Source organism: Zophobas morio, unplaced genomic scaffold (genome assembly GCF_036711695.1).
Source record: "Zophobas morio isolate AGI-343-1 ecotype UQ-CSIRO unplaced genomic scaffold, CSIRO_AGI_Zmor_V1 ptg000005l, whole genome shotgun sequence".
Classification (NCBI taxonomy): Eukaryota; Metazoa; Arthropoda; class Insecta; order Coleoptera; family Tenebrionidae; genus Zophobas; species Zophobas morio.
The window spans coordinates 1775956-1798511 of record NW_026972110.1 but is presented as its reverse complement, the minus strand read 5'-3'; the positions used below and the strand labels follow the sequence as shown (position 1 = coordinate 1798511).

At 33.6% G+C, this 22556-nt stretch overlaps 1 protein-coding gene across 2 annotated transcripts; it reads right to left on the bottom strand.

Moving 5' to 3' along the window:
- Nucleotides 1-2134: 2134 nt before the first annotated feature.
- On the bottom strand, nt 2135-21500 carry LOC135121152 (intraflagellar transport protein 80 homolog). Of its 2 annotated transcripts, XM_064045465.1 has the most exons (12): nt 21331-21500; nt 20825-21275; nt 20407-20634; nt 19979-20352; nt 19748-19911; nt 19499-19696; nt 3198-3459; nt 2811-2994; nt 2616-2755; nt 2437-2560; nt 2288-2385; nt 2135-2229 (listed from the first exon to the last, which is right to left on the bottom strand). In XM_064045465.1, the coding sequence occupies exons 1-11, from the start codon at nt 21423-21425 to the stop codon at nt 2329-2331; spliced, it is 2277 nt and encodes a 758-aa protein (XP_063901535.1). In that variant the 5' UTR covers nt 21426-21500; the 3' UTR covers nt 2135-2229; nt 2288-2328. The 2 variants fall into 2 exon arrangements, with proteins under 2 accessions (XP_063901535.1, XP_063901527.1); XM_064045457.1 differs by having other exon boundaries at nt 2135-2385.
- Nucleotides 21501-22556: the final 1056 nt, after the last annotated feature.

Below are 22556 nucleotides of genomic sequence, written 5' to 3'. Positions count from 1 at the left end.
GGGTGTAAGTAGGAAAAACATTGAGGTGGTTTCGCGAGCTCCCTGTTTAGTGGTGGTGCTGTTTAGGCTATACCTAGGTAAGGGTATAAAAGGGAATACCAACACCATCACTCCCATTAATGGTATTGACAGTTACAATTAGAAACAAAACAGAGCATTTCATGAAAACAATTATAATAAAACTAAATAGTTAACTGCTTCGGTTTTAAGAAACAAATTATACTGCTGGAATTGTGTATTATTTATAAGTGATAAACTGATAAATCTTCCGCTTGAGGTAAAACAGGCTATAATAATTTACAAAATTTGTCACAAGCTATAGAAAGGTATGAAAAATTACAGGAACACATATTTTCTTCTATTAAATTAGAAATGCTTGGTAAGCAAAACATTGCCAATAATTTAGATTCGGCTCATAAAAGGGAGAACTATTACGAGAAAGTTGGTGAAAATTGGGCAATTTTGAAAAGACTAATCGATGCAATATAATTTATCTGTCAACGCAAGAGTGTTCTTTTCGTGGGCATGACGAAAAAAATTATTCAGATAATAAAAGATATAAAAAGTAGTGCTTTTCAAATTTGAGCCTCCTCTGAAGAAAACTTCACGAGCCGCCACTGTAAGGCTAAGGTAGGTATGATGTTTCAGCGTTTAATATTTGAATAATAATTATTTATCATTTTCTTAAGTGGCATTAAATATGCGAATTTCTGGAACTTGTCGTTGTGACGAGCTTCTTAAATTAACTATTGACAATGTACAAGACACTGGGACGTACTTTTATGTTTGTATCCCAGATACGAAAATCTACACTCCTCGAAGATTTACTATTATTGCAGAAAGGTATGCCGTGAATCCCTTGGATTTAATAAAAAAAATATTTGTCTTGGAGGCCGGAATATACACCCGATTGTAGATTTTTTGTGAATTATCAGTTTGAAAAAAGCACGAATCAGCCTGTTGGAATAAATATCTCGTCCAATTGTTAGATTCTTGCAATTGCCAGAGGCATACTCTTATACCGGTCACTGTACGAGACGTTCTTCTGCTACGCTTTTGGCTAATGCTGGCGGCGACATGATAAAAGTGAAACAACTGGGACGTCGACTTTCCTCTAAAATTATCCTCGCGAGGAGAATCCAAGGATCCACCTCTACTTCAACAAAACAAACAAGGGAACCATCCGAATATGTGTCGTCTGTGCAGTCTGGAAGTGAGTCTAAGTTTGTTGGTATTACTTCAACTTCACATATGCCCCCACTGTTATCAATTTATTTAAAAAAAGAATCACAGAATAAATGTCTAACATTCACTTTTAGTGTTAATATTAATCTTAAATAAGAATTAATAAATGATGATTTGCTCTTAAACTGTTTCTTCAATAAAGCAGTTACTTAGGTTATTCTCTATGGTTTGACATAATAGTGAGTTAGAGTTTATAACCCATTAGTGAGTTGTACACCACTTTACTTATTAGAAATCACCATAGTTGTCTCGCTTTTATATGTATGTGTTAGATAATAGTAATTTGTGTATCAAGGTCGTGAAGGAGATAATTTTTGGCCGATCTGAAGTTTCTTGGCCGAGGCATAGCCGAGACTCAACATTTCAGAAGAGGACAAAGAAGATTCTTCACGGCTGAGTTGCACATAATGTTTTTTGGGGGACGATTATTTTTATTTTGTATCGTCTGGCGTGACCACGGTGGTACGTGAAGTATTGACAGATGAGTACGTGAAGTGATGACAGAAGAGTACGTGAAGTAAATGCAGCCGTGATGTACATTTTGACAATTAATAACAAAATGTGACGTTTTACGTCCATCAATAGAGAAGTACATAGAACCATCTATTTCGTGTTAGTCGCCCAAAAAATGAATTAATATGCACTTTATAGTGCTTTGATTTTTGATTCTTTCTTAACATACAATTATTAAACTTCTCGCCTAAACTTCCTGTAGACGACTCAGTTCTATAGTTGAGTCTATTTATATCGTAGACAAGGGAATTGTTAGTTGCGCAGATATATTATTCCTATGGTTCATATGAAATACAAATAAGTACACATAAGGATCTTTTTGATTCAATGTTTAATTTTTGAAAAATAAACGCAGATTAACATCTAAAAAGCACACTGATGTTAAATAACTATTGAACCGCTTGAATTTCTATAACTAATGACTGCCTTCTTTGTTGCGTTGGCTATCAAGGGAGCATATTTTCTCTGGTTCTATGCAGAATGATATTATATTAAATAAGTATAAAAAATTACACTAGAAAATTCTAACGTTTTATTAATGCCAAACTGATGACTTCGTCTTTGTTGAAGTTATTTCTGTAATTCTGTTTCAATTTTTTGATGTATTTTATCTTCGTCAAGTTGTACCTAAAAAAAAAGGAACAAACTATGACATATTTTTAACATTTTTGAGCTTACATTTTCTTTTATAACTAGAAATTTGTTGTTATTTTCTGTTTTTCCTAATTTTTCTAAATATTTTTCTCTCATATAGAGCACCGTATCGATATGAGTTTTGTGTTTTGTTGCTAATTCTAAAGCTCTAAAATGTTTTTATAATTTAATGTGTTACAGGTTATTTACAAACTTCCATTTACCGGGACCAGTTGTGAAGTTTAATATTATTATAAATAGCTTGGAAAATCATTCCATTATGTAGCAAGATGGACTCTGCATCTTGTAATGCACCTGCTAGAAGTGCTATTGCTGCTTTTTGTTGTGATTTGTTTGACAATGTCTAAAATTACAAAAATTAGTTTAATCTAGAGAATAACATTTTAAACAACTATTACTTTCACAGATTGGATGTAGAACACTTTATCATAGTGATTTATATTAGCAAACGCCTCTTCGGCAATGTCTATTACATCAGCGTTACTTTGAATTGATAATACAGCTAAGCATGCCCAAAGTATTTGTTCTTTAATAGATCTGCATAAATTCAAAGCATCGTTCCACTTATTTTCTTGAATGTGTCTGAAATAAAGAAAAATATTGTGTTAAGAAGTTTGTTTTTATTTTTGTGGAAACTGCAGTTTATGGGCTGTAGAATTTGTAATTAATATTAGGTACATATAAAAACTTGACTAGGTTAAGTGAAGCAAGTTATATGTTAAATTTTCAAGACGTGGTTGCGAAAAGTGTTTCTGTTTAAACGTATAGTACAAAAGAGTAATAACCGGTGGAGGATTGAAGCGAATGGAGAAATTGGAACACTGATTAAAGATCCATCAGCTCTGCGAACTGAGACAAAGTTACCAATAAAACTATTAATTCTTGGGTTACGTCCTAGTTCTGGGGATCCATATTGCATTGAACAGAGTTTTAGTAATGATGAATTAAAAGCGGCAGTTGGACAGTACCAAACCACTAGTTGTGTATCTTGGATAGTCGCTATAAGATTTGCTTCAGTATTCCATTGAAAAGACTCCGTTTTTCTCCCTGAAAAGAATGAGCATATATTAATTAAGTGTAAACGAGTAGTAAAATTAAATTTTCGTCAAAAAAAACTTCGTTCTAGTAATTTGTCGGTATACAGGGTGTCCCAGAATTCGCGCCATTCCCGTGAATGACATGTTCCCTGTCCCGAACTGTGCCGTAATTCGCAAAAAGAATTGTCCAGGCTTTAACCGTGTGAGAACTGGAAGGCGATTAAGTTGACCAATAGAGAGGCTGCTTTTATATCCGAACGTTTCTGTGTTCAAAGTTACCTATGCCAAGGACAAAAAATCCGGTAATACTAAAGTTGAATGAATTTTTACCGAATCCCTCTCCGTCAACAAAAGGAAACAGAAGTGTGGTTATAAATTTAATCATTTTGACAATTGTTTGTCATAAACTGTCACGAAGTTCATCACTGACCTGAACAGACGCTTCTGCGCCAAAGATGACTGATTAATGTACACAGAGACGTCAAGGTTTATTTTAAGGCAAGTAGCATGGGACAGAAGTTATTTCTGCTGCCATTCTAGTTAAATTGTGTTTAACTGGGCTGTACATGCCATAAAAGAAGCTGTTTCATTTCATCGTAGGCAAATAATACATTTATTACTATTCTACATTGTGTAGATATCGAAGAGCAGGTATTAGAAGTCATTTTCTTAGAGCCCCGTGAATAATGTTCCAATGTTCCAGACATAATTGATTTACTTTGTGTTAAAGTATTTTTATCATCTAGATTCATATACGTCATTGTGCTATATATTCCACCAGGTATAAATGTTGAAGAGTATGATGCTCTTGTTGACTCTATTATGTCTCTTGAGTGTTTATACAACAACAGAATTTTAATTCTAGGTGATTTTAATATCCCTGAAATAGGAACATCAAAGGCATCACATGCGGTACAGATTCTAGAAAAACTCTTTACCTTAGAACAATCTAATCATATTGTTAATATAAATGGCAGAATTCTAGATCTTATTTTTCATAATTTTACGCGTTGTATTGTCACTCGTGCTAATGATCCCGTATTACAGGAAGATAATCATCACCCACCTCTGTTAATTGACTTAAGTATAAAACATAACACTCATACTCTAACCTATAGATCGAAAGGTGGCTTTAATTTTAAGAAGGCGAATTTTAGTCAACTCTATGATGAAATATTTAGGTATGATTGGTCAATGATTCATAATTCTAGTGATCCTTCTGATGCTTTGAATTTATTTTATGAACATCTTAATATGTTATTTGAGAAATCAGTGCCCAAGAAAAAATCCATAAAAACATCTTATCCTATCTGGTTTACATTGGGGATAATAAAAAATATAAAATTAAAACACAGAGAATGGAAAAAATATAAGCGTACTAAAAATATTGTCCACTATAATAATATGAGTTCTCTTAGGAAAACTATTAAACGAGATGCTGCTAAAGCATATAACGAATATGTTGAGTCTATGGAAGCAAGCATAAAAACAAATCCAAATAAATTCTGGGCTTTTGTTAACTCCAAAAGGAAATTTTCTGATCTACCACATTGTTTCACCTATAATAATGAAGAACACACCGATCCGCAAAACATTGCAGATTTATTTGCATCATTCTTTGCATCAACGTATAAAGATCATAATGATATAACCGAGGATACAACTAACTACAATAATCTCCAACATGAAGTTCTACATAACTCTTGTCTAAATATTAATAAAATAGAAGAAAATGATGTACTCAAGGCAATTAAGCGATTAAAAACATCCATGACAGCTGGACCAGACTTTGTACCTGCATTTATGATTAAGGATTGTGCATATATTTTTGCCAAACCATTGTGTAAGATTTTCAATTTAATAATAAACACATGTAGATATCCAGATATATTTAAATTGACACGTATATGCCCCGTTTTCAAAAAAGGTGACAAATGTTTGGTTGAGAACTATAGACCAATCTCTATAATGTGTAATTTTGCCAAAATATTTGAATTTATCATATCAGACTTAATAGCGTTCCATATGAACAAAATTATATCCGAACATCAGCATGGATTCATTTATAAAAGATCTACAGTCACAAACCTTTTATCTAAAACTCAATATATATCCGAATGCCTTGATAGAGGTAATCAGGTGGACGTTATATATCTGGATTTCTCCAAAGCGTTTGATAGTATTAATCACACATTGCTCCTTGATAAACTTGAATGTTTTGGATTCTCAGACTCTTTTATTCTTTTACTAAATTCTTATTTATCTAATAGGTCTACATATGTGAATTATAGGGGTTTTACTTCTTACACATTTACCCAATCATCTGGTGTACCACAAGGGTCAGTTCTTGGACCTCTCCTCTTTGTTTTATATATAAATGACATCACGGAAACACTTCATACTAAACATCTGTTATATGCTGATGACCTTAAGATTTACCATGAAATAAAAAATACATCTGATTGTTCAATGTTACAGCAGGACTTACAAAATATATTAAATTGGAGTAGGTACCCTAAATCATTTGAATATTAATAAAACTAAGTGTTATGTTATGTCATTTACTAGAAATGAATACAAAGTAAATTATCATTATAGCATAGATGATGTTATCTTGAATAGACCTAATGTCGTCAATGATCTTGGGGTAACATTTGACGCTAAATTATCGTTTTCATGTCATATAAAAAAAATTTCAGATGATGCCTATAAGTGTCTAGGTTTCGTTATTCGTAACTCCAAATCATTTAATGACACCTCCACAATCATGACACTCTATATCGCCTTTGTTCGCAGTAAAATTGAATATGCATCTACAATTTGGTCTCCATGCTATAAAATATATTGTTCCGATCTAGAAAAGATTCAAAGACGCTTTTTGAAGTTTTGTGCATTCTTTGTAGATGGTTTTTATCCTATTCGTAACTTTCCACAGGACCTGCTACTATCTCGTTTCGCTTTACAAAGTCTTCTTATCAGAAGATCCATGCAAGCATCGGTAATTTTATTTAAAATAATACAAAATATAATTGAATGTAAATATATTTTCAATCAAATTTCTTTACATACACCTAGAATCAACTGCCGGTATCATCATATTTTTCAGCCACTTCGTGCTAGAACTAATATGCTTATGTTTTCGCCTCTAAATCAGATGATACTCAGCTACTGCAGCGTTGAGAAAGATGTTGATATTTTTAACTGCAAGCTGAATCAATTAAAAAGATGTTTTCATACATGACAGTACAAAGAGGTTAAACACCAACACTGGTACCTAATAGAAAATTATTCATGGTTTCATTACATTTTAAGAGTATACATAATAGTACTTATTGTATTTTATAATTATTATCTGAGCTCACCTAACTGGGACTTGCAGTAGTATAGCTGCAATTGTGCTTAAACTGATGAAATCAATATACTAACATGTTTTAACTTGGCTTGTAATTGGGTTTTAAAAAACCTGTTAGCCAATGTACAATAATAATAATAATAATAATAATAATAATCAGCCTCAGACCATTAGAAGACGAGAAGAACCAAAAAAGCGTAAAAAGTGGTCTCTAGACATGAATTTACATATTATGCGCTTATATTATAAAATTACAAACAATGAAACTGATGTAAGTAATTATCGTACAGCTCTACACGAAGCCTTCAGCCGTGAGTACCCAAATTTTCCAGTTACCATTCAAAATTTAGCAGATCAACGTAGAGCTATTGTTAAAAATAACTACATACCTCAACTTACTCTAGAACAATTAAAAAATGAAGTTTCCAAAACCATTAATCCACTTCCTGAAGATATCAACAAGACACCACCAAATACATTACTAACTGACACATCTGTCACCAATTTGTCAAAAACAACATCTCAAAATAAGATACCAATTATACCACAAAATAGTAACAGTAGTCTATCAAATACACCAGAGACACCGACTGACACATTTACTAAAGATTTATTAAACAAAACACCTCAAAATAAGATCGCAAGCATAACACAAATTACAAACACAATATCAAACAGATCCCAAACATTAACTGACAAATCATTTAACAATTTATCAAGAACAATCCAAAACGAAATTAACATCACAGATAATCTACAAAACACATACTACAACAACGAAGACACATTAATCAAAACTGTAAACAACAATTTTAAATTTCACATTAATTTCCAAAATGAAATTGAAGACAAATTTAAATTAACTTTCGAAACATGTTCCAAATTAAAACCAAATGATAGACATTCACTTCCCCGCCAGTATTATTCTAAAAAGTTTCTAGCAATTGTAGAAATAATGAACTCCTTCATTTTACCAAAATATCTCACAAACTCGATCTCTTTTGAAAAACTTCATACAATTATCTACTGTGCAGCTTTAACTTGTATTCAAATTAACACATGTAAAGATAACATAATAAATACAAACACCAATCGTATACCTTCGACCCCTCATTGGGAAACACGGTTAAATTATAAAATTAATAACATTAGAAAACAACTAGGTCAAATAACACAGTACCTTAGAGGAGTTAAAACACCACATATCATGACATGTATGCATTCGATACTGACCAACAATAATTTTCATCAAACTGATTACAATGAGTACAACACAACATTATCCCAAATTAAAGATACCCTATTACAAAAACTTTCCTTATATAGCAAACGACTTAAAAGATACAAACAATCACATCTCAGAAAAATTCATAACACTAAATTTTTAAACAACGAAAAACTATTCTATCAACATTTAACTAATTCAAACAAAACTCAATTATCCGGTGAACTTCCAAGTTCACAGGATGTAACAACATTTTGGTCAAAACTTTGGTCTGAAGAATTTGAATTTAACCAATCTGCCAAATGGATTCCTCATATATCCCATAAACTATCCACAGTTACACCAATGAATGATCATCAGATAACACTTGCCGAATTAATAAATACCATCAATAAGACACACAACTGGAAATCACCAGGACCAGACAAAATCCATAATTTTTGGATAAAAAAATTTAATTGTATACATATTCATTTACTAAATCACTTAAATCAGTTCCTTCTTGACCCATCCTCCTTTCCAACATTCTTATGTCATGGTGTAACATACTTAAAACCTAAAGATAACGACACAAAAAATCCATCAAAATACAGACCTATCACATGTTTACCAACAATCTATAAAATATTAACCTCATGCATTACACAAAAAATCTATCAACACTGTTTTAACTCTAACATCATTAATGAAGAACAGAAAGGATGTATTAAAGGATCCTTTGGTTGCAAAGAGCAATTAATCATAGATTCCATCATCTGTGAACAAGCTAGAAAAGAAAACCGAAACATATATACTGCTTTTATTGATTATAAGAAAGCTTATGATTCTGTCCCTCATTCCTGGCTATGCAAAATTCTGGAATTATACAAAATTGATACTAAAATCTGCACTTTTCTAAAATGTTCCATGGAATTTTGGAAGACCACCCTTCAAATAACCTTAAATGAACAAACAATTCAGTCAGATCCAATAATGATCCGAAGAGGAATTTTTCAAGGCGATTCTCTTAGTCCGTTATGGTTCTGCTTAGCAATAAATCCCCTCTCCGATATCCTGAACAGTTGCAATTATGGGTTCAATATAAGAATTAACAAACAAAGAGAAAACAGAATAAGTCACTTGCTGTATATGGATGACATAAAAAATATATGCAAGTACACAAAATCAGTTAACAAACCTATTAAATCTGACTGAACAATTTTCCGGTGATATTGGTATGTCTTTTGGTATTGAGAAATGTAAGACCCAAGCAATCAGAAAAGGCGTCCAACACCAAGTACCACATATAACCCAGAATAACGAAATAATCGAAGCACAAGAACGAAACGATACATACAAATATCTGGGTTTCTGTCAATCATCACACATCAATCATACCAAAACGAAAACACAGTTGAAAGATCAATACCTAGCGAGATTGAAATTAATATTGAAGACACAGTTAAATGGAAAAAATTTAATGAAAGCAGTAAATACATTCTGCGTTCCACTACTAACATATTCTTTTGGAGTCATTAAATGGTCCAAAACTGATCTTGAAAATTTAAACATCGCAACAAGGAAAATCTTCACACAGTATAGAAGGCATCATCCAAAATCGTCGATTGAAAGATTCTCATTACCAAGACAGAATGGAGGAAGGGGTTTCCAGAACCTAGAAAACTTATGTCAGAGACAAATCTCAGATTTGAAGAAGTATTTCTTGAAACGAGCGGAAAGAAATGAAATGTTTCGCACCATCACAAGAGCAGATTTGAACCACACACCCTTAAATCTGTCGAACACCGAAGAAATCCACACCCCCCACACAATAGATAAAATAATAAGTGGGCTAAAACAAAAACAACTACATGGAAAATTCTACAAAGACTTAGAAGAAACTCATATCAATAAGAAGATGTCATTGATTTGGTTAAAAAAATCAGGTTTGTATGCCGAAACAGAAGGATTTGTGTTTGCTATTCAAGACCAAGTAATCAATACCAAGAATTACAAAAAATACATCATCAAAGATCCGAACATAAAAAACGACTGCTGTCGCCTCTGCAAAGCAAAACCTGAAACGATCCAGCACATAATCTCTTCTTGCAGCATCCTAGCACAAACTGACTACAAAGCTAGACACGACAACGTCGCCAAAATCATCCACAAAGAATTAGCAACACTTATGAACTTAATCGAAGATACGACACCGTATTACACTTACATTCCATCTCCGTTCCTTGAAAATAACAAATACAAATTATACTGGGATCGCACAATACTTACAGACTTAAACATTACAGCTAACAGACCAGACATCATACTTATCAAGAAACACACGAACGAAGCCATTCTCATTGACATTGCTGTTCCCAACACAAACAACATTATTCAAACATACCACACCAAGATTTCAAAATATCTACAGTTATCGATAGAAATGAAATCCATGTTGAATCTTAAAAAAATTTCAATTGTACCTCTAGTTATCTCTAATGTAGGTGTAGTTCCAAATAGCTTAGTTGAGAATTTAAAGTCTTTGCATTTGAATGATTCAATAATTATCAAAATTCAAAAAGCTGTTTTGTTAGGAACATGTCATATTGTTCGTAAGTTTCTTGAACAGTCTGATCATGTTAGTCAGATTAGGTTAGCACCAGTAGGTCAGAGTAGTGTAGGTCAATTTTCAAGTGATGCGCGGATAAATGGTCGGTAGTTACGCTAGACTTTTGGGGATGGGGTGAGATTAGAGAATAATAGCAGACTAATTTGTATGCTGTAATTCTAGAATCTCGAAAGTTGTTCTGTTAATCTAATCAATGCATATCATTACTTGGTCTTAGTACCCGTAATGATAGAAGTCTTGCCTGAATGCCGGTCATTTCCGGGTCAGTGGTGGGTCTTAATAATGTGTTGTTCTTTTTAACGAAAAGTAGTGCATTTTCAGAATTCACTATGCATCATATCCCTGATATTAAGTTTATCGTTATTTCTAAAAAAGAGTACCACATGTCCATTCAAAGAACGTTATTAAGTGTACTAAAACATAAATATCGCTTTTGATTAATCGGTGCTTATGATTTTCAATAAACAGTATCAATTTTTACCGAACAGCTTTGTTGCTGATACCTAATCCAAGCAACGAAAAAAGAGACGAGACTCCACTTCTCTGGTGTATTGAAATCATAGGCATCTGCTGTGGTGTCAATCATGTGGGGGAGATACTGAAAACGGAGACTTATTCAAGAATAATATTGATGGAAGCGGATCCTAGGAGAAGTGTCCGCTGCGTAGAGCAAATGAGTGGATGCTCAAGATCGACTACTCATCGTATCCTTCAAGAGAGAAGACTGCATCCTTACCATTACACGAGAGTGCAGCATCTGGGACCAACCGACTACCCGATTCCAGCCCATAGATTAATAGTATTGCTCTTGATATGCTCTCACGTTAGCGAAATGTTGATAATAATAATAATCCGTGTAGCCCCAGGAAGGCCTTTCCGAATAGGCTAAAAAGATCCATCTTCTTTTGCTGGATGCAACAAACGACGAAACACATGCTGGTCAAGGAGCCGATGGTTGGGGAAAAGACCTGTATATTCGCGCACAGCAGTGGCTGCAGAGCGTTTACATTCTCCATAAATTAACATCATTTCCAAATATTCTTTATAGGTACTAGTATGACTAAGACATCAATAACTTAGTGGTATTGGTACTGATTTGTTTATAGTTTGTATTGTTCTTAAAAAAAATGCAACTAAACGATTTTTGTCACATTTTTTATTCGTATCTTTTCAATCTCTAGAAAGTACTCACAACTTTAAAGAAACTGTTTTAAATCATCATGTGCAACATCAATATGATTCTTGAATAAGTCTCCGTTTTCAGTATCTCCCCCACATGATTGACACCACAGCAGATACCTATGATTTCAATACACCAGAGAAGTGGAGTCTCGTCTCTTTTTTCGTTGCTTAGATTAGGTATCAGCAACAAAGCTGTTCGGTAAAAATTGATACTGTTTATTGAAAATCATAAGCACCGATTAACCAAAAGCGATATTTATGTTTTAGTACACTTAATAACGTTCTTTGAATGGACATGTGGTACTCTTTTTTAGAAATAACGATAAACTTAATATCAGGGATATGATGCATAGTGAATTCTGAAAATTCACTACTTTTCGTTAAAAAGAACAACACATTATTCACGGGGCTCTAAGAAAATGACTTCTAATACCTGCTCTTCGATATCTACACTATGTAGAATAGTAATAAATGTATTATTTGCCTACGATGAAATGAAACAGCTTCTTTTATGGCATGTACAGCCTAGTTAAACACAATTTAATTAGAATGGCAGCAGAAATAACTTCTGTCCCATGCTACTTGCCTTAAAATAAACCTTGACGTCTCTGTGTACATTAATCAGTCATCTTTGGCGCAGAAGCGTCTGTTCAGGTCAGTGATGAACTTCGTGACAGTTTATGACAAACAATTGTCAAAATGATTAAATTTATAACCACACTTCTGTTTCCTTTTGTTGACGGAGGGGGATTCGGAAAAAATTCATTCAACTTTAGTATTACCGGATTTTTTGTCCTTGGCATAGGTAACTTTGAACACAGAAACGTTCGGATATAAAAGCAGCCTCTCTGTTGGTCAACTTAATCGCCTTCCAGTTCTCACACGGTTAAAGCCTGGACAATTCTTTTTGCGAATTACGGCACAGTTCGGGACAGGGAACATGTCATTCACGGGAATGGCGCGAATTCTGGGACACCCTGTATACACACAGTTCCCAGGTAAAACTCCGCGGTTTTATATCTTGAGAACGGATAGAATATTGAAATTCCGTAAACGCCACTGTCTTAGTTTAAAGGGGGAAACTTCATTTAGTACAAGTATATGGTGTCGGCGTCGGGACGCAAATATATAGCGTACTGAAAAATGGCGGACCAACTCACTGGAGGTTTGTTTGAAATAGTTTATAAGTAAGGAAAAAAATAGTAAAAAAGAAGTCACATTCTCAAAGAAGGGGACCCCAAAGTTCAAAATTTTATTTTCTTAATTAGTAATTAAACAGTTGCGTTTATTATATTTCTTAAAATATTAAAATCGTAATAATAGACAATTAGCCAAATTACGTTCCGTACAACGTATTAGACAATAGACAATTAGCGAAATTACGTTCCGTACAACGTATTATCCGTTAACGTACACAATCGCCAATAGGGACACTGCATTTTCTATGTTTTCATAGATATAACAGTTTTTCCTACGTTTTGCGTGCTGTACGTTCTACGAAACGTGGTTTCGCTAATAATTATCTAATGTCTATTCCCATTATGGTTGCTACGACACAAAAACATATACTCCTTTTGTTGTAAACGTCGTCAAAAGTCTAATATTTAACGTCATTTAACGTCTTTGCCAAAACCGTCGTCTTCGTTGAGGAGAGTGAATCAATGAAGACGAAGGCCAAAACCATAGAATGCCAAAACTAATCAACATGCTTTCAAACAACGAACATGTAGATATGCTCCTCATACTTAGAGAATGCAGAAATAGTGTTACTGCTGCAGCTAGAACCTATGCTGATCGTTACCCTGGAAGACAGCATGCTAGCAAAAATGTGTTCAGACGTTTAGAGCAACGAGCAAGAGAAACCGGACGCTTCTTGCCACTTGGAATTAACCGTGAACGTCCAAGATCAACACGAACACCAGAAGTAGAAGAAGCAATTCTAAATCTGGTGGAAGAAAATCTAAAACTAAGTGCAAGAAACATTCCACAGTAGTTGCACCTGGATAGAAGGCTAGTGTGGAGTGTTATCCATCGGAAGGTATCATCCGTTCCATTGCACAAGAGTCCAATTGCTGTTTCCCGAAGACTACATAAGATGCGAAAACTACTGTAACTGGTAACTTGCAAATTTTACGTTTCGTGTGCTTTGGACGAACGAATTGAATTTTGCAAGGGATGTTGTGTTTAATCAGCATAATCAACACTATTACAGCTTTGAAAATCCTTATGTGATACGAGAAAGAAATCACCAACATTTGTTTAGCGTAAATTTGTGCGCAGGAACTTTTGAAAATCATTTGTTAGGTCGTATTATCTTCCCTAATAAATTAAATGGACAAGATATCCTTGAATTTTTGATTAATGATTTTCAATATCGTTTGGATACGTACCCCTGTTAGCAGTACAGAATAATATATTGTTTCAGATAGATGGGTGGCTTTCCAAATTATGCTGCTCTAGTGCGAGCCTGGATAAATCAGAACTATGAAAATCAATGGATCGGTCGGGGTGGTCCTGTGGCATGGTCTTCAAAGTCACCGGATTTAACACCGTTGGAGTTTTTCCTCTGGGGGCATATCAATGATTTGGTATACGTAACTTCAGTCGCGAATCGACAAGATTTGATCGATCGCATTCAGGCGGCAGTTCGTACAATTCATGGGGCAATGCTGCAGGGAGTTCAACGAAATATAAGGAGGGCTCGCGCTTGCTTAGACGCAAAAGGACGTAACTTTCGTCAGTTTATTCGATTTTATTTGTTATATAGAGATTACAATCTCATTAATTTAGCTGTGTTAAAAAGTCTTTATATCTTGCAAAGTTAAAGTGGTAGATTCTTTGGTTTTTTTTTTTTTATTAAGTATATGCAGTTACTAAAAAGTTTGGCATACAGTTGGTCCGCCATTTTTTCAGCATGCTGTATATAGTTTTTTAAATTATTATGGTCTATTTTTTTTATGGATTTTAATAGACCATTAAACTATGATTACACTGATGTAAAACATTTTTTCGGAGTGAAGAAGAGGCTAATTATTATTTACAGCAAATCATAAAGAAATGATCCACTTTTTTTCAAAGCAACACTTTTCTTTATAGCAACGTGATAACAGATTTATTTATAAATAAATATTAAAGTTGCAGTTATTAACATTAGAAAGAGTGACACTTGAAGATTCACTAAATGTTAATGATTTTGAAGAAAATGATTTATCATAAGATTGAAATTCAGAAGTGAAACCAACACGGTTAATTGACATTGAATATGCCTAGGTTTTTTCTGACTTTTAAGTTGCTTTTTAACATTGCATACATATACCAAAGTGTGGATGATTTTATCGTTTTAGCCTGTAACCATATAATAATAATACCACAGACTGTTCTAACAAAAATGTTATTAATAACTACAATAATTGTGTATTTTATTTAAATCAACAATAAATTTTATCCCAATTGTGATTATGTCAAAAAATGTCCACTTATTAATTTCTGTTAGGTTAGTAAGGCGACAAAAATTTCCAGGAAATTTTTTGGTTGCTGCGGTAACAGTCCTAAATTCTATTCTCTTATTGGCTTGTATTTGTGTCGTACGATTTTCAAAACAAGAAATTGTTTGAAGAATTGAAGTCTTTTATTTCAATCATGGAAGAAATTCACAATGTTACGGTGTTACCGTCTGATATACGTGATGAAGCTGCCTTAGCAAGTCGTCATTTATTGCCTGTAAAAACGAGCAGCAGATACGAAAATGAATATTACGAGTTTACAACATGGTGTAAAAGGAAAAACGTCCAAGGTGTGAATGAAGATGTTTTACTTTGTTATTTGTCAGGATTGTCAAAGAATTTTGATCCGAATAAGCAGTATGTCAACCTTACCCTGTACTACCAGCAGCTGTACAGGGTAATGTTGAGTCAGAATGAGAAGACAGAAGAGCAAGAAGTTGCTGGGAAATTTGTAATTCCTGGCAACACTAATTGTTTTTTAGTTTTGGTATTTGTTTTCATGCCAAATAAGTTTTTTTTCTTTAAATGTAGGTATTGTTGTATTTTAGTGTTGAATAAAAATTGTTAATTTTTTGTTGTTGTCAATATAACAGTAGTTGTAAAATTATAACGGCGTAGTCCGTTATGGGCGTCATAACAATATTGAAAACAATCCTGATAATAGACAATAACAGGCAGGTATAACGAAATAGTATTTAACGTTATTAGGCCGATATTAAGCGTATAACAGTCGAGGATAATTGTTTGATAGCCGAGGCGTATAAATATTATCCGAGACTGTTATACGGTTTATCGGCCGTATTTCGTTCACTATTTTTCGTCATACCTAAAACTGGTTAATTAAAAAAATACTCATAAAAACACAAATTCAAGAAACTAATCAGGTAGTCTTAACTTTTTATCCATAGTAACGGTATGTTTATAAACCAAAAATAAAATTTTGACATGTTGCGTAAAAATGTTGCTGTTTGTGAAATTCCCGAAGATATTCGCGATGAAGCGGCTGCTACAAGTTTGGGTATATTGCCTCTGAACACAAGTGTCAGGTATGAAAAGGAATATCAGGATTTTGCAATATGGCGTAAAAAGAGAGGCGTTGAGGGGATTAGTGACGATATTGTGCTCTGCTACGCGTCACAATTGAGGAAAAATTTTTCGCCAAACAGCTTATGGACAAAAATTTCCATGTTAAAGACATACTTGAAATTACATGAAAGTATCGACATTTCTGGGCTAGTATTTGTCATTTTTAGTTACGTCTTATTACTCAAAAGTTACATTTGTTACAGATGTGGAAAACTTTTTATGTTCCTGAAACGCAAATCTGAATTTTATAAACCAAAAAAGGCAAAAATCCTAACAAATGAGCAAATCATCAGATTTCTTCTGGAAATTTTGACTACTTTTTACTGGAGAAGGTTATTTTAATGTTGTACTATTATGTAATTTGTTGAAAAACGTGATCGAATAAATCTGATTAAAAATAATTATTCTATTTTAGAACCATAATCTTATTTATAAGCACCCAAATGCGGGCTTAAATTGGCCTTTTTAGCACAAATCTGTCAAAAATTGCTAAGCAACAATTGATTGTTCATTTACACTAATCAATTAATTATTCAAACACGCTTCGATATTCAACGTTTTTCTTAAGTTGGAAAAATGATATTTTATCAAATCATTACCTGACCGACTTCAAATTCTTCTAAACTTTCGTTTGAATGAACGTTTTCCGCTTCTTTAATTTACATTTTGAAAAACGAATTATCAAATAATCAACGTGGTATCCATAACAACATCAAAATAATAGCCAGCTATGTATTAAAATTCGCATCGGCACAATTCACACAGTCTTGCCGAAAATACTCAATATTTCGTTAAAAATAGTTTAGAAACTAAAATAGAATAAAACGTTGTATGTACCACGTGCATAATTGTCGATTGTGGCACTCGGAAAATTAAAAGCCCTCCTTCGTCGGGCTTTAAACATTCCCTCGTGCCACAATCTAGCTGATTATGCCCTTAATACATAAATAACTATTATATTGTTAAATAAATAACGTTCGCGGCTGTTATTATAACGTCCGTGGCTGTTATCGATGACATAACTTCCATGGAGACACTACGGATATGATCAAATAACAAAGAGGTATGACGAAAAATACATAACAACGTATGTCCGTGAATACTTTTTACAGTATTCGTTTCGAGTTTCAAGACTTGGGTCCCAACGGTCGCCTGTGAAATCGTGAAATGCTGTGAAATCTTGGAGATGTTTTAAATTTATCATAAGCATGATAAAATTTTGATCAAAATGTATTTGCTCATCTCTCCTAAAAATTTGATAATGCCGCCGCAAAAGTTTTTCTTAAATGTGTAAAGAATGATGTGTCTAAACTTGTGATTTATCACTGCATTAATATTTTTTAGATTTGCTTATATGGGGTGTCTGAAAAAAATAATGACTGAGTCAATTAATTTTATTGATTAAATCAAGAATTGCAAAACTGAATACTTTGAAATCTTGCAGACGTTTTAAGGTCAAAATAAATCTGCTTATTTTCCCCAAAGAATTGATGACGTTATCTCAAAATTTTGGCGAATAAATTCTACCCAAAATTTACAAAATGTGATGAGTTTTTACTTGTAATTCATCATAGCATTCATATTTTTTATCGATCAAATTAAGAACGAGTCACCCCATTTTCCGGAAAACGTGAAAATAGAAACGTCTTTGTTTAATAAGAATTATAATGATGATATTTAGAACATTTTGTCGATTGTAGCTTACTAGTTAATTGTTTTGATCCCCTGTTTTGAGGGGACAGACTCATTCAAATCAAACTAATTTCTACGTGACATTCTTCCAATGTATAAACATAAACACTTTCAAGTTGTTTTTCTTATCGGGGATAACCTAAGGACGTACAGTAATGGAGTCCATTGGGCAATTTGTTGCTTTCAAATTTTCTCGATATTTCATAACCCCTAGACAAGGCCGTAGCTAGGGGGTGGCTAGGAGATGCTCCCTTAGATCTAGACAAGTTATAATTATCCAAATGTGAACTACAGCATCCAAAAACCGAATAAAATGTAGTGTTTTATTCAATAAACGGAAGTCAGAGCAATAAAAAAGTCTGGAGCTTCGGTATTGTCATCCGGTTATTCCAATTCGTAGAAAATATGTTTTAGTGTAGCTTGTGTTTTACCATCACGTTTACAGGTTGATAAGTGTTATGGCTATTTGTCTTAAATTACAAGTCCTATACAGGCTGTTCCTTTTATCTGTTCACGCCTGACAATTTTTGCATAGGCAACATATTATACATCCCAGAGACGACTCGTCCAATTTAATTTTTTTTTAATAAGCAGTCATAGCCATCACAAAAAAAATGACAAAGATGTCAGTGCCAAATTATGACAAAATGACATATTAATAAAAGATTAATATACTAGTAAGAACGTATTTCAATTGTTACGGTTTTTGTAGTTACAAAAAGTGAATGCTTATACTGATAAAGTACTAACAGCATTAGCATATACTACTCTTTATTAATATTACCCATTGTCTTACAGTTTCTACTAGTAAAAAATCATGCTTATAGCCTCGCGCTTTAGAGCCCCCCACCCTGCGCGTCTCGGGTTCTAATTTACGCTCGGTCTAGAATGCTTGGCTTCACAACCTTGGTTAATAATATACTATTTGGCATTTTAAAAATTTCGCGTCACCTCTTAAAAGGCCGCGAAACTTTAAGTTTTGGTGATTACAAGAATGTCATATTATAGGACCTGACGCTAACCTTACAAAGAAATATATTGGCGTACTGCATGTTCAAAACAATCGTGAACGCCATATAAGTTCACTTTTAGTTAAATGGAAATTGGTATGATGAATAGATCTAAATGGCAGAAAAAAATTTCGTCATCAGAAGGTCACCATAGGTTCAAAAATGTTTATAAATTGCTAATTCAGGCCGATATTCCGGTATTTCTTATCTATAAGTATACAATAAGATTTCATCCACTGATTTTCATGTGTAGGTAGTAGGTGAACTGAAATATACTTGTATGAAGTAAATTAGTCAGTAGCTCTTAGACTAAAGCAAGAGTGCATGTTGAAAAAGCAATATGTATATAAGGTCGGTACACTAAAAAGATGAGAAACTATAAATAACATACCGAGTTTATGAAACGTTTTGTTGTTGTTTCTTACTCCAACTACATACAAATCTCTGGTTTTATCCATTATTGCCACATTTCTAGAGTTTGGAGGACCCCATTGATCTAAAGCAACTTGTATTACTGCCATTGAGTGTTGGACAACTGATGTCGATTCGGCTGAATTTCGGGTACTGCTTAAGTCAATCACGTGAAGGGCTGAAAATTAAAATAAAATGACTATTTAATTAATGTAAAGAATATATGTACATTTGAAGTCAATAGAATCTCTTACGACTAGTGTATCAGATGATAAACTAATCTGAGACAATCTTAGAAAATCTAATCTCATATTAGGCCATCTTGGAGCCGCAATAAGTCTGCCTTGGTAGTTATATATTCCGATGTTGTTCTTTTCAACTAATAACATATGTCTGTAAAGTAATAACAGATATTTTTGTTTATAGCAATCAAGATTCGGACATATTAATATGCACTTACTTTTCTGCAAGCATCAGTAAAATAACTGAGCCATCTTTTAAATCGAAAATTGCAGGTGTATTCCAGTTGTTAGTATTATATATATAACATTGCGTAGGAGTCGTTACTACCAAGTGTGAATACTTCATTGCTAATTGAATTACTCTTTCAGGTAATTCTAGCTGCTCAACTGTATCATCCGTAACGTTTCTCACGGTTACAATTTTGCGTTCAGTAACTGTCGCAGTAAAATTCATATAATGCACATTTCTTTCCACAATATGAGCAAAAAACACGTGACCATTGGCACAAGCTCCAGCTAGCTGTGTACCATCACCAGACCAAGACATTTTGTAAATGCAACCAGTATTTGGTTTATCAAGAGATCTAGACCACTGAAATTTTACATTATAATAATTTGTAATGCAACATAACAATAAATGTCTAACTCCAGCATAATCACAGAGTCGAATCGTATTGTAAGAACCCACGGCAAATAGATCTCCATTTGGAGCCCATGCAATTGAAGTAATGTGATTGTCATGTAATCCACTTGAATATAATTGTCTCCCTTGACTATCCCAGACTCGATATTGACAATCTTCACCACCGGAAACTATTAATTCTGAAGCCGAACTCCAGGACAGACATAAAATGAGTTCTTCATGGGCCTTCCACTGTAGACATAAAATGGTGTGAAGCAAAGTAAGTATACAGTGCACTGTTTTATAATCACACATAAGACAATAAAGTACTATGTGTAAGCTCACTCAAAAGGGCAGAATTAACATTGTTGCCTAACACTTAAAAACATTAAAATAAAACAATTGAACGTTCAATCAGACTAATTAATTACTGATTATTTACCCTTAAAGGTTTAGTATTTGGAGCTAGTTGTTTTATAACTATAAATTTTCCTTGTGTATAAGCTATGCTTTGACTATCAGGGGCCCAAGAGGCACCGTAAACTGAATTATCGCTTGATACGACTATAGACCTCAACATTCCGCTTCTTGACCATATCTTAACGCAACCATCTTCTCCAGCGGTCAAAAGGCCAGCACCATCATTACCCCATTGCCCCACTAGAACAGCGCCTTTATGCGCGTCAACACTTCTCTCTATTCTGCCAGAGCGATTCATTATATGAAATTTCCCATCAGCTGATGTTATTAATATTAAATCACCGTGTTTTCCCAACGTACTGCTACTTCTGGGTAAAAACTGCATATCGATCGGATACAAGTCCTTGTTGAAATGTGATAATTTTCTGGACTGGTTATTAGAAACTGACCATGATAGCAACTGATTATCATCACTAAAAAGTCGAGAATTTTTGTGACTCTTACCTCGATTTCAGTTGTTATTCTTACCCAGCTGAGTAAACTTCTTCTGTGCTACTCCATCCAACACAAGTAACTGGAGCACTATGTGATGGATTTTTTGCAATGGATATTTTAAATTTCATTTTAGTTAATTTTTAATTATAAATGAATAAAGTACAGAATAATGTTTACTTTACGAACTTCAAGTTATGAAGTGCTACGTTTGCTGCGGGCTGTTTGTAGCGTGGTTGTTATAGCGACCGTCGAGCGGTCCCCTTTATTTCGTTATAATACATGGGACTTAAAAAGTCTTGTTGGTGTTTGTTAGTGACAAATAATAACGCAAAATCTAAATTTTCAAATCATTATTAATTTAATTTTAAAGTAAAATTATTACATCGTATGATTAAGAAATAAGCAATCTTTAACCCTAAGTAATTTTTAAATGAAAATATCAATTTTGGTCTGTCATAACATAACACAGCACTTGGATGACATAAAATAATACTGTAATATAGTTTCACGGTGGTGATACCGTGGTTGTAATTTTTAATAGTATATTATTTGACAAGCGCATAATGTAGCATATTATTCACGAGGATGAAAATTACACACGAGCCGCAGGCGAGTGTGTAAATCATCCGTGTGAATAATAGCCATTATGCGCTAGTTAAATACGACGTTTTATCTACGACTCTAAACAAATTATACACGTTTCACAAATAATAATTTATTTCAGAAACAATAAACAAAACAAATAAGTAATTAATTATTATTATTACTTGTCTTAGCAAGAAAATTAAATGTAAAATGGCCACTGCAGTTTGAAATCTGTATTGGCTTGCCTTTCATGTCAACACTGACATTACTACTGAGGGAATGGGAATTTTTAACAAAATTACTAGTTTCTCTTAAACCACAATTAGTTTCACTTGATGTACATGGGGGAGATGGATTCATCACAACATTATCGCAGTTTACAGCAGCATACTCCTCTATGTTTTCACAGTTTTCTGCCATTACAGGAGCTCGAATTGATGTACATGGTGTTGACGAGGGATTCACCTGTTTAAAAATTTTCTTTGATGTTTCTAGTTTGTATCTCACACTGTTATCTATGTAGCCCTCTGCCACGGAGGAGCTTTTCCATCCTCCGTGGCGTTTTAAATCGGTTATGTCCCCTCCACCATCCACCAATAAAGTAGCCGAGGATCTACGAAAAGAGTGTCCAGTAAATAATTCTGGATTTGGGAGCCCCAAATATGCTGCAACTT